We start from the raw sequence: 13,568 nt of genomic DNA, 5'->3' as shown, positions 1-13,568 counted from the left end.
CAAATGAACAATTTGATCCAGGCAAATTGCTTTCACTGTGAGTTCCGTAATTGATTACTAATATCTGCCATGGACCAGGAACTGCGGAGTGGTGGTACCCAAGTTATGTATTTATCATCCCTGGTTAGCCATTCCTGCTTTCCTGGCATTTCTTTCTCAGGCAGATTGTTTGTAAATGTTGGCCCAGAACTTTGCCATGGCATACAATTTGTATACAGAATGGGCATTAGATTTTAGTCCTCTTTCATCTTCCCCCTGCACATTCCCTTCTTTCTCTCATGTGAGCCCTCCAAGTAAAATTCCTTTTGCAGGGGGAACAATGCAATATTGTACCTGACAATGTCGATGATATTGTAGCTGACCTGGCTCCAGAAGAGAAAGATGAAGGTACGTTGTTTTCTTCTGTTGCAGGTGGCAACATAAATTGACATAACCCTTTGAGAAAGCAATTTGCTAACCTGTTTTAAGAACCATAAACCATGTGCTTTGACTTGGTAATCCTATCTCTGAGGATTTCTCCTCAAGAAATAATCGAAAACAAGGCCAAGGTTAGGCACAAAGGATAAGGGAATTGGTGAAGATATGACATCAGAATATACACTCAACAACATCAGGCCTTTAAAACAATCATGTAAATCTCATTTGAATGGGCTTTGCAGGATTCAGACCACTCTCTGCTTTGATTCTCAGGCCAGCCTATGAGGCAGGTGTGGATACATTCACTTTCCCAGCAAGCAAAGAAAGGCCCAGATCCTACAATCAGGGGGGAGCGACACAGTCATGGTTCCAGGTCAAGTTTTCTTATGGGATCTGGAGCCAGACAACCTGGACTCTCAGCAGACATGTGATCTTGGGCAAGAAGCTAACCTTTCTGTCTCAGTTTCCTCAACAGTCAAATGGGGATAATAAAAGAACCCGCTTCATACAGTTGTGAGAATTAAATGGGATAAAACATGTAAGGCTCTTAGAATGGTGCTGGTACATAAGTACTCAATGAATAGCAGCTGCTCTTATTCTTACCACGACAACTGTGTATGAGATCATTGGGAAGACGAAGCCATGGCATGAAAACAAGCCTTGAGCTTTTCAAAATTACCTACAGTGAGCCTGCATGTGTGTGGAAACAATGCCAAGATGAGGGACTGAAAATGAGAAGATGTTCATGTGTTGAGAGGAAGGGATAATAAGAATCATTCTGCTTATTTAGATATTTATTAGCAAGATGTTAAACTATCATCTTTAAAGGGAAGTAGATGGCTGCTTCCATCCCAGGAGCACGCAGGCTCACTGAGGCCAGTCTGGCAGCATGGCTTTTCTTGTCCCGAGATGAGCTGGTATGGGGAGAGGGCCAGTGGCAGCTCCCATAGGCTCCCAGGGAAAACATGCCGAACACTCTTTCCAGATGACACCCCTGAAACCTGCATCTACTCCAACTGGTCCCCATGGTCCGCCTGCAGCTCCTCCACCTGCGACAAAGGCAAGAGGATGCGACAGCGCATGCTGAAGGCACAGCTGGACCTCAGCGTCCCCTGCCCTGATACTCAGGACTTCCAGCCCTGCATGGGCCCTGGCTGCAGCGACGAAGGTGAGGAGACAACCCAGACCAGCCAGGGACTGGCAGGAGTTCAGGAAGGGAGGGTCTGCCTAACAGTCAGACAGTGTCCCTGGTGAGGGCACAAGGACCCTAACAGTAGATGTCAGTGGGGTCCACCTTGGGCAAACTCCTATCTGCAACAGTGTCTTGAGGGCTCTGAACACAGAACCTCTCTTATGACATCAAAGGAATTCTTGAGATTGACCACCCCCTCCTTCTTTTACTGAAGAGCTAACAAACATAGACACATCTTATGACAAGTTACAGATAACACATAGCCTGCTTCTGGGCCTTAACTCCAATCTCTTCTTAAGGAGCCTGTTAACAGGTCAGCCCAGATTGAATCTAGATCCATTGCCCTAATTCTGTCATTTACGGCCCCTCATCTGTGTTCCACCTCAGCGTGAGTCAGAGCACTCTCACTTCTTTGTGTCAGGACCTTTGGGCTGATTGCAGAAATTCTCAGTCTATTTGCAACAGTGCAAAGGTCAGGCTTTAAGTGTAATCTTGCAACACCTATATCGTGATGGCTCAAGCTTCCAGATTGCACTAAGCTGATTGCTGTGCAAACGTCAGCTATCTGCTTCCCAAGCCATGACCCCTTTCTCTGCCTGATCTACGCTACTCTGCCCTGATCTTACAGGATGCAATAAGGCAATGGGAAGGCACTGTAAGGCTGGACTGGTGTATGGCGGGGAAAAAAAACCACTTCCAAGCTGAGGATAAAGAAAGCAAGCTTATCCCATGCAGGTTATTGATTCCTTGCCTCTGCCTAGAGGGAGGCTCTTAAACACCTCTCCCAGCGTTGCACTTTCACGATGGTTTATTGCTAGCTCATTTTGCCCACAATAAGCACTTTGAAGGGGAGTAAACCCTCCCATAGACAAGTCATTCCTACAAACAGGCGGGAAGAAAGCTGGGACTGGTCTGTCAACATTGAAGCCTCATTCTTGGGGCTGGGACTGGGGAGCTGTCTAAGCTGAGGAGCTGAGGTCCTTAACCTCCCCCTCCACAGGGAAGGATTGTTCCTCATACAAATGGATTATGATTTATCTTAAATTATATGTAGATTAAATTATATTAGATATATATGTGTACATTTTTTAAACACCATCCTTTCCATACAAACATCTTTCAAATGTATTTTCATGAGATAAGGAGTAATTCTGAGTGTCCCATGCACCTGGAAAAGAGGCATTTCCTCTTAGAGAACTTTGCCGGTTTAAGGATTTAGACCTCTTAGGTGTGCAGACAACCTCAACTGCCTGACTCCTCTTGATTCCGGCTGGTGGGAAGTTCCCACCGCGCGGCCTGGCGGGCACCCCTGCCACCGTGCACTGCTGCAGCGTTCACTCGGTGTGTTGCAGACGGCTCCACCTGCACCATGTCCGAGTGGATCACCTGGTCGCCCTGCAGCATCTCCTGCGGCATGGGCATGAGGTCCCGGGAGAGGTATGTGAAGCAGTTCCCGGAGGACGGCTCCGTGTGCACGCTGCCCACTGAGGAAACGGAGAAGTGCACGGTCAACGAGGAGTGCTGTGAGTGGGGGGCCCGGGTGGGCGGGCGGGAGGGCAAGCAGGTCGGGGAGGCAGCAGGTGCGACTCCAATGCCGCCGGCCTCCCCAGCTCCCAGCAGCTGCCTGATGACGGAGTGGGGCGAGTGGGACGAGTGCAGCGCCACCTGCGGCATGGGCATGAAGAAGCGGCACCGCATGATCAAGATGAGCCCCGCAGATGGCTCCATGTGCAAAGCCGAGACGTCCCAGGCGGAGAAGTGCATGATGCCAGAGTGCCGTGAGTGAGAGCGGGGGTGGGTTTGGAGGAGGCCACTGGGGACAGGCGTGGAGGGCCATGGCATCCACTATTACCACCATAAAGGTCGGAGGCTGAGCAGAGGAAAGCATGGCCCATGGTCCTTGCTAGGCATTGCTGGGAGCCAGATGAGAGACATAGGTGTGTAGACATCAACTAGACCCAGAGAGAGTAACCTCCATTGGGGGACATTCTAAGCAATGCTGGGGTGGAAAACTGGTGGCCTCTGGATAGAATTCACCTGCAGCTGTGTTTTATAGGAGTGTCTTTCTTGCAGTGGTGGGGAGGAGGGCCAATACATTTAGGCGGGACTTACACTACCCAAGTCCAGCCCACTCCTGTTGTACATTGGACTTGGCTGATCCCATAAAGCATGACCTCCCCTGCTCTGTGCACAAATGCATATGGGCCTGCCCACACATTAGTATGCAGATGTATACAAGCACACAAGTACATACACATTCTAGGGAATTCAGGACCACAATGTCCAAAAATACATCCCTGAGCCTCTCCTTTAGTGCCTGATTCTTAGTGAGTGTGAGATGTTTCTGTCTCTGGCAAGACCCTACTAAGATCCTCAGTGGCCTTTCCACTTTCCAGTGGGGACTTATGTAGTCATATTGCTACCCTCATGTCATAACCATCGGGGGGGATCGGTGGGGAGATGAAAGAGAGTGACAAGAAGAGCAATAGGCTGCTGAGCCACTTCTTGCTCCATAGAATTCACTCTTATTTGAACCCATGGGCCAATTCCACTTTATTCCAGGGGCCAAAGCAGGGGACTGGGTGTGGAACACTGTGGGGTCAGGGAGATCAAAGAAAACAAAAGGAACCTGTTCTCAGTGGCAAACCTGGTTCTTGATCTAGACACCATCCCATGCTTGCTGTCCCCATGGTCCGAGTGGAGTGACTGCAGCGTGACCTGCGGGAAGGGCATGCGAACCCGACAGCGGATGCTCAAGTCTCTGGCAGAACTTGGAGACTGCAATGAGGATCTGGAGCAGGTGGAGAAGTGCATGCTCCCTGAATGCCGTAAGTCCTGGAGCTCCTCAAAGCCCATCACTTCTATGTTCCTGAGTCCAGGGAGCCCTGAACCAGCCAGTGCTAATACTGCTAGATCCTAGAATAAAACGGTTTGCTGGGGAAGAGTTTGGGGTTTGGCTTTCAGTGTTTGCAGTTACTTAAACACTACAGTCAATTTCATTAATAAAGTGAGAATCCCACTACCATCTACAAAACACCCAAAGTTAAGGTTCCTGTGAAGTCTAAATGAGAGACACATATGAAAAACAGCACAAGGCTCAATAAACCTTAGTTCTATCCCTCCTCTCCCCCAACAATTATGGGCTTGCCTGACCCATGGATTTTCCAAGCATTTTAATTCTATTCTCCCTGTGACCATTTTAATTCCCCATGACCAGAGGCTGCACATTCAATCAATGACTCCTGCAGACTGGTAAGAAAACCAGCAAGAAAACAAGCCAAGTTCTCCAAAGCTCACCCCACCCCACTCCACTCCCAGTCCTGTTTTCCAAAATCTCTGCAATCAGCTGTTTGTATTACATGGGACTAATCTCCAAGCAGAGCGAGCCAGTTTCCTTGGCTGGTCTTCCAAGAGCTGCTCTTTTGGGTGGTGAAAGGGCAGGCACACTGGCTGTGGCTCTGGCCCCCTCCAGCATGCACTTGCAGTCGTTCATCCTCCCTCCCCTAGCTAGTAACCTTCAGCCAATGACTCAGCACCTCTGTTCCTCAGTTTCTCCATCTGTAAAGTAGCAGGAAATACTTCCTAGGTTGCTCTGAGGATGAAACCAAGTAATTGGTCCAAAGTGTGAGCACTGGACATGGCAAGGATAGGCCTTAATCCCTGCTCCACGCTCCAGCTCCTGGGTTGTTTTAGGAGACTCAGCCATGGGTGGAGGTAACTTGGACCATCCACTAGAGAAAGCCTGGGGTTTTCAATAACTAAGATTGGCCCATGGTTCAGGCCAGCTCACCAGAGTTGGGGCCCCATAGCCTTCTGACTTAGAGTGCCTGACTTAAAAGTTTTATACCCACAGGGTCCACTGAAGTAAGGGAGAAGAAAAAATTTATGGAGCACTTACAGGGCTGGGAGCATCTCATTTAATCCTTACAACCTGATGAAAAAAAATACCATGATCCCCATTTTGCAGATAAGAAAGCTGCCTGAGCTTCCACAGGCGGGATAAAAGAACTGAAACTGTTGAACTAAATGAGGACATCTAAGTCCACCCTGACTTTGCTGACTTTGGCCTTGCAAGGCCAACAGAGAGCTTGGAATAATTTACCTCCCTGGGACACATCCTGACAGTCAAACTGATGTGTTATTTTCCCTTCACATTTATGAGATGCTGGCTTAGTAAGAATTTACTGGATCTCAATAAACCATAAAGCACCACTTGGTCCTGACCCTCTTCTCTACTGAATGTCCCATTTCTGGCTCCTGTGTTTTTTGCATAGACTACCATATATAGAACACAGGATGATGTTGAGAATGAAAAGCTGCCAGGGTGTGTGAGAACCACAATGTCCTTGGTATTGGTCCACAAGGGTCAGCCACCTTTAGCTTGTTGACTTGTTCTCTCCAAAGAGCAGCAGGGGGCTTGTTGGCCTTGCTCTAAAAAATATCACCAGTGGGTTTGGGACTGTGGGAGGCTATTCTGTACTTGAGGCTGATCTGACAATATTCTAGTTCACAGAGCAGGGCAAGAGGCTCTGAACACATCCTGAAAGTCCTCCAAAGCCTTCTTGAGTCATAGAGGGAGCATAGAATGGGTGATGACCTGGCACCAATCCTGCCTCTGCTGCTTACCAACCACACGGGCTGGGTGAAGTCAGCCTGCCTCTTTGGAGCCTCAGTTTCTTCTTCTGTAAAATAGCATGACACAGCACCTGCTTTGCATTCCTCATAGGCTTGTTGAGATGTTCAAAGGAGAGTGTGACCATATCTTGTTTCAGACATGTGATACACTCATGCCCATCTGTGTCTTGCCAGCCATTGACTGTGAGCTCACCGAGTGGTCCCAGTGGTCGGAATGTAACAAGTCATGTGGGAAAGGCCACATGATTCGAACCCGGATGATCCAAATGGAGCCTCAGTTTGGAGGTGCACCCTGCCCAGAGACTGTGCAGCGAAAAAAGTGCCGCATCCGGAAATGCCTTCGAAATCCATCCATCCAGAAGCTACGCTGGAGGGAGGCCCGAGAGAGCCGGCGGAGCGAGCAGCTGAAGGAAGAGTCTGAAGGGGAACAGTTCCCAGGTATGGCTCCCAAGTGTCGGCCTGGGTGGTCTCCAGGACAGGCAGGGCTCTGCACTGGCCTAAGTCTTGGACCTGTTTTAAAAAAAAAAAAAAAAAAGTCGGGGAGAGTCTGCATCTTCTGGAGTCTTCAGGCCACATTTTGATTCTTTAGATCCAAGTTTGTTCCCAAATATTCAGCAAGCATAATTTATAAAGGAGATTGATGGTGGGAGGGTCCTTTATCAAAGAACATTTAGAGAACCTAATTACCTGCCAAAAATAAATTTTCAAGCAAAGAATCTTTAGGAATTACACAGTTCCTTCTTTTCTACACACATATAAAACCAATAATGTGTCCAACTTTGCTCAAAGTCAGTTATGACTTAGCAACACCATTCACTCCTTGCAAAGAGGAAAAATGATACAGATGTTGCAAAGAGGGAAAAATGATACAGATGTGTCAAAGGAGTCTTGTTCCTCATTTAGGGAATGTTCCTGAGAACCTCCCAGAACACATCTTCCATTTTAAGGGTGTGGCTCAGACAAGGCAGCCGTGGCCTGAGACTTTATGATTTTTTTTGCAAGGCTAACCAGAAGTTTCGCAGCAGTGTCATGTCAGCCTTGAGTTTTATTTCCCCAAGTAATATTGATCCAAGCTGACAAATAACTAATAGAACAATGCACCAAGTACTCAGGGAGCTGAGGAATGAGCATCTTACATTGACTGGAGTTCAGGGAGATGTCAGAGCAGGGAAAACTAGAGTGGGTCTTGAAAAATCTGGAGGAGTTTGCCACTTAGAAAAATACATTCCAGGCCGGGCACAGTGGCTCATGCCTGTAATCCCAGCACTTTGGGAGGCCAAGGCGGGCTGATCACCTGAGGTCAGAAGTTTGAGACCAGCCTGGTCAATATGGTGAAACCCCATCTCTACTAAAAATACAAAAATTAGCTGGGCATGGTGGCGCACACCTGTAATCCCAGCTACTCGGGAGACTGAAGCAGGAGAATCGCTTGAACTGGGGAGGCAGAGGTTGCAGTGAGCCAAGAGCACACCATCACACTCCAGCCTGGGCAACAAGAGTGAAACTCTGTCTCAAATAAAAAAAAAAAAAAAAGTACATTCCAGGCAGCAAGAATAGTCATTACAAAGGCACAGAGATGCCAAAGACCACGATAGGTCCAAGTGATAAATGGGATGCAGATGAAGCACAGAGGACAAGGCAGGCAGGAAACCAGGCTGGGAAGACGGGGACCAGACCACAAAAGGCCAGTGGCCCACCAAGGATTTGGGACTTGATCTGTAGGTGGTTTTAAGCAACAGGATGACTGTATGAGACCTGTGTTAAGTGATTTGGAGATGGCAAACAGACACAGAGGCCAGATAGGTTTTATTTGTAACCCAAGAGAAAGATTATACATCCCCAAACTCCAGCTTAACTTCAGAGAGTTCCAGGACTTCAAAAGAAAATGCCTGCCAGGGACTTCAGTGCTGAAGGTGCCCATGTAAAAAAGTGAAGATTAACGTGTACATCAAGTTTTCTGATTTGTAAAGGCCTATTCTTCTTTTTAAAGTGTGAGGATCTACTTGACGGTTCAGGATCCTTATGATTAGGGAGCTGTTTGCATATCAAAGTGCTGTCTGTTCTACATGGTAGTCAGCCAATCAACAAACATTCATTAAAGCCTACTATGTGGCAGGTACATAGTTGTATGGTACATTCCTCCATGACTCTTAGCAGTAGCGTGGTTAACAAATATCTCATGCGTAACCATAAATGTGGTGGGTTCTATAAAAGAGGACTCTAGAGTGCTATGGAAGCAGTAATCAAAAGGTCTAACCTAATTAATCTCTGGGGTCAGGGAAGTTTTCTTGGAGAGCAGCATGTTTATGCTGAGTAGGAAGAATCAAAATTGTACTTCTCTGTACTTAGCATTTGGGAGCCAAGTACTTGGGGAGTAAGGCATAAGAGAAAGTGGTTTAGTGTTCCTTGTATGGCTGCTGCATAAGCCACCCCAAAACAGTCTTTTTAAACAATCACTTAGCAAGATTCTGTAGATCAGTGATGTGAACTGGGTCCACTGGATGGTTCTTCTTGGGTCTAGTTTGGACTCATTCATGTGGCTACTACTAGCTGATAGCACAATTGGACCAGACCAGCCTCACCTGCATATCTGGGGCCTCATGAGATGGCTGGGGCTTCTCTGCACATGGTCTCTCCAGTGGTCTAGCCAGGCTTGCTTACATGGTAGTAGAAGGGTCCTAGCAGCTTTTAGGCCTGTTTTTGCTCCTGTCCCATTGGCCATGGCAAATCATGTCGTCAAGCCCAGATTCAAGAGGTGGAGAAACAGAGTCTGCCTTTTGAAGAGAAGAACCATGAAGCATTTGTGGCCATTTTTTGCAATCAGTCACATATGACTTAACTGTCCCTAATAACGACTCTAACCAAATCATTGAGCAGAGGAGGAGCCCAGACAACCACATTTCACAGTTCTACTAGAGTTCAGCATCCCTGTTCCATCCCCCGTTTCTGTGGGCCTAACAAGGCATTCTTACGCTTTCAGGTTGTAGGATGCGCCCGTGGACGGCCTGGTCAGAATGCACCAAACTGTGCGGAGGTGGAATTCAGGAACGTTACATGACTGTAAAGAAGAGATTCAAAAGCTCCCAGTTTACCAGCTGCAAAGACAAGAAGGAGATCAGAGCATGCAACGTTCATCCTTGTTAGCAAGGGTACGAGTTCCCCAGGGATGCACTCTAGATTCCAGAGTCACCAATGGCTGGATTATTTGCTTGTTTAAGACAATTTAAATTGTGTACACTAGTTTTCATTTTTGCAGTGTGGTTCGCCCAGTAGTCTTGTGGATGCCAGAGACATCCTTTCTGAATACTTCTTGATGGGTACAGGCTGAGTGGGGCACCCTCACCTCCAGCCAGCCCTCTTCCTGCAGAGGAGTAGTGTCAGCCACCTTGTTCTAAACTGAAATATGTCCCTCTGGAGCTTCCACCTGGCCAGGCAGGACAGAGACCTTGACCTCCTCCACATGGAAAGGCAACCATGTCTGGAAGTGACTCTATGCCTGAGTCCCAGGGTGCGGCATGTAGGAAACATTCTCAGATGAAGAGAGCAGATTCCCCGCATTCTCATCTCTGGCCTGTTCAATGAAACCATTGTTTGCCCATCTCTTCTTAGTGGAACTTTAGGTCTCTTTTCAAGTCTCCTCAGTCATCAATAGTTCCTGGGGAAAAACAGAGCTGGTAGAGTTGAAGAGGAGCATTGATGTTGGGTGGCTTTTGTTCTTTCACTGAGAAATTCGGAATACATTTTTCTCACCCCTGATATTGGTTCCTGATGCCCCGCCCCCACAAAAATAAATAAATAAATAATGGCTGCTTTATTTAAATGTAAGGTAACTAGTTTTTACATCTGAGATAAATAATAAGTTTAGAGTGCATTTTTCCCTTGCTTTTGGGGGTTCGGAGGAGTATGCACAATTCTTCTGGGAAGCCAGCCTTCTGAACTTTTCAGCCTTCTGAACTTTTTGGTACTAAATCCTTATTGGAACCAAGACAAAGGAAGCAAAATTTAAAATCTTCCTACACACATCTAGACTTTGAAGTTTGCAAATCAGTTTTTAGCAAGAAAACATTTTTGCTATACAAACATTTTGCTAAGTCTGCCCAAAGCCCCCCCAAGGCATTCCTTCAACAAAATACAATCTCTGTACTTACTTTAAAGTTATTTTAGTCATGAAATTTTATATGCAGAGAGAAAAAGTTATTGAGACAGAAAATAAATCTAAGGGAAAGGAATATTATGGGATTAAGCTGAGCAAGCAATTCTGGTGGAAAGTCAAACCTGTCAGTGCACCACACCAGGGCTGTGGTCCTCCCAGAGATTCATAGGAATGGCCACAAGTTTACACTGCCTTCCCAGCAATTATAAGCACACCAGATTCAGGGAGACTGACCACCAAGGGATAGTGTAAAAGGACATTTTCTCAGTTGAGTCCATCAGCAGTTTTTCTTTCTGCATTTACTGTTGAAAACTATTGTTTCATTTCTTTTATAGGCCTTATTACTGCTTAATCCAAATGTGTGCCATTGGTGAGACACATACAATGTTCTGAATACACTAAGAATTTGTATTAAACACATCAGGATATTTCCAAATACAACATAGTATAGTCCTGAATATGTACTTTAACACAAGAGAGCCTATTCAATAAAAACTCACTGGGTCTTTCATGTCTTTAAGCTAAGTAAGTGTTCAGAAGGTTCTTTTTTATATTGTCCTCCACCTCCATCACTTTCAATAAAAGATAGGGCTTTTGCTCCCTTGTTCTTGGAGGGACCATTATTACATCTCTGAACTACCTTTGTATCGAACATGTTTTAAATCCTTAAATGAATTGCCTTCTCCCAAAAAAAAGCACAACATAAAGAAACACAAGATTTAATTTTCTACTTGGGGGAAAAAAAAAGTCCTCATATAGAAGCGCCCACTTTTGCAATGTTGTTCTAAGCTATCTAACTCTCAACCCATGATAAAGTTCCTTAAGCTGGTGATTCCTAATCCAAGGACAAGCCACCCTAGTGTCTCATGTTTGTATTTGGTCCCAGTTGGGTACATTTAAAAATTCTGATTTTGGAGACTTAAAACCAGGTTAATGGCTAAGAATGGGTAACATGACTCTTGTTGGATTGTTATTTTTTGTTTGCAATGGGGAATTTATAAGAAGCATCAAGTCTCTTTCTTACCAAAGTCTTGTTAGGTGGTTTATAGATCTTTTGGCTAACAAATCATTTTGGAAATAAAGACTTTTTACTACAAAAATGAAATTTGTTTGGACTTCCACTTGAGATAGTAGAGAGTATTAGACACCCAGTAAAAACTGCCATATAAAGAAGTTGTAATTGTTTGTTGTGTATATATTTTCTTCAATGCCAAACCAGCTGTGATCCAATTTACATCCACATTTTAGGTTCAACAGCAAGAAGTTCAGAGAGAGATTTCCCAACCAGACATTGGGTCACTCACTGGTCACCTTGCCAGTGCATTTTATTTGAAGGGAATCTGTTGTAGCAAATGGGAATAAACCTGGGTTTCTATAGACCCAGAACTGAAAAAATAAACATTGTGCTGTTTTTAATTTGAACTTTGCATATTGAACATATTTTAGGGATACTCAAAGTCTATGTACTCCCTCCAGGAAGTAAGGGTACATTACACATTCTCACACAACTATAGCTCTCCAGAAATAGTCCAGGTCAAGTGCATGGCTAAAATGTGCTATGGCTTGAGTTTGTTCCCACCAAAATTCATGCTTGAAATTTGATCCCCAAGGTGGCTGCGTTGGGAGGTGGGCCTAGTGGGAAGGGTTTGGGTCATGCAGGCATATCCCTCATGAATGGCTTGATACCACTGTAGTGAAGCAGTTCTCTCTCTAGACTGAATTAGCTCTCACAGAATTGTTCCCAAGGGAGTAGGCTGTTATGAAGCCAGGATGCCCCTTGGTTTTGCCTCTTCAAACACATCCATGTCCCCTTTGACCTTCCCTGCTATGACACAGCATGAAAAGCCCTCAACAGAAATGAAGCAGATGCTGGCAACATGCTGCTTCTACTTCCTAGCCTGAAGAATCATGAGCTAAATAAAATAAACCTTTTTTCTTTATAAATTACCCAGCCTAAGGTATTGTTATAGCAACATTCAAAGGACCAAGATGAGTATCAATACACAAAAATTCTCAAAGTCAAATTATTTCTGTGACTTATTTCTGTTTAGCCCACATTTCAGACAATGGTTAAAAAATAATATTTTTCTCTGAGATGGAGTTTCGCTCTTGTTGCCCAGGCTGGAGTGCAGTGGCACGATCTCGGTTCACTGCAACCTCCACCTCCCTGGTTCAAGCGATTCTCCTGCCTCAGCCTCCTGAGTAGCTGGGACTAACAGGCGCCCACCACCACGCCTGGCTAATTTTTTGTATTTTTAGTAGAGACAGGGTTTCTCCATGTTGGTCAGGCAGGTCTCAAACTCCCGACCTCAGGTGATCCAACTGCCTCAGCCTCCCAAAGTGCTGGGATTACAGGCGTGAGCCACCACGCCCAGCAAAAAAAATAATGTTTTAAATAAAAAATCCAGCCTGGGCAACATGGCAAAGCCCTGTCTATACAAAAAATACAAAAATTGTCCGGGCGCGGTGGCTCACGCCTGTAATCCCAGCAGGCTTTGGGAGGCGGAGGCAGGTGGATTATCTGAGGTCAGGAGTTTGAGACTTCCCTGGCCAACATGGTGAAACCCCGTCTCTACTAAAAATACAAAAATTAGCTGAGCATGGTGGTGTGTGCCTGTAGTCCCAGCTACTTGGGAGGCTGAGGCAGGAGAATCACTTGAACCAGGGAGGCGGAGGTTGCAGTGAGCCGAGGTCGCGCCACCGCACTCAAGCCTGGGCAACAGAGAGACCGTCTCCAAAAAAAAAAAAAAAAAAAGCCAGCATGGTGGTACATGCCTATAGTCCCAGCTACACTGGAAGCTGAGGTGACAGAATCACCTGAACCCAGGAGGTAGTCTGCTGTGGGCCATGTTCATACCACTGCACTCCAGCCTGAATGACATAGCAAGACTGTCTCAAAAAAAAATCAGAAAGCTCAAGACCTGTAGAAAGGCCTCTCCTCAGCTTATAATGGAATCTGACCATTAAAAGAGCTCAGCTTTGGAAGTTCAGCTACAAAGGAGCTAAATATTTATTCCCTAATGATAGACTCTTGTTAAAAAAAAAAAAAAAAAAAAAAAAAACCTAAACATAAATGTTTAATTCTTAATTATAACATAGACTCAACGAAGACACAGTCATTTCCTCTATTTTATGTGGGGCCATCAATTTTAATAAGAGAATGATTCATGT

General features: G+C 45.7%; 1 protein-coding gene and 1 long non-coding RNA gene across 2 annotated transcripts in view; one reads left to right on the top strand and one right to left on the bottom strand.

Moving 5' to 3' along the window:
- The window catches only part of SPON1 (spondin 1), a 310,818-nt gene extending 299,020 nt beyond the window's left edge, over positions 1-11,798 (top strand). Inside the window, exons 10-16 of the mRNA XM_002822007.4 lie at positions 312-387; positions 1,403-1,585; positions 2,962-3,132; positions 3,220-3,387; positions 4,273-4,437; positions 6,419-6,682; positions 9,225-11,798. Of these exons, the coding sequence (XP_002822053.3) occupies positions 312-387; positions 1,403-1,585; positions 2,962-3,132; positions 3,220-3,387; positions 4,273-4,437; positions 6,419-6,682; positions 9,225-9,388 (1,191 nt within the window). The 3' untranslated portion in view covers positions 9,389-11,798. The remainder of the gene's footprint in view (positions 1-311; positions 388-1,402; positions 1,586-2,961; positions 3,133-3,219; positions 3,388-4,272; positions 4,438-6,418; positions 6,683-9,224) is intronic.
- LOC129048923 (uncharacterized) lies at positions 1,194-9,226 on the bottom strand. The gene is made up of 2 exons (XR_008511622.2): positions 8,827-9,226; positions 1,194-6,754 (listed from the first exon to the last, which is right to left on the bottom strand). It is a non-coding gene; the product is annotated as an uncharacterized LOC129048923 (long non-coding RNA).
- Positions 11,799-13,568: the final 1,770 nt, after the last annotated feature.

The sequence above is a fragment of the Pongo abelii genome, chromosome 9 (assembly GCF_028885655.2).
Source record: "Pongo abelii isolate AG06213 chromosome 9, NHGRI_mPonAbe1-v2.0_pri, whole genome shotgun sequence".
NCBI classification, from domain to species: domain Eukaryota; kingdom Metazoa; phylum Chordata; class Mammalia; order Primates; family Hominidae; genus Pongo; species Pongo abelii.
Note: the sequence above shows the minus strand (reverse complement) of the source record. Positions and strands in the feature narration are given on the sequence as shown.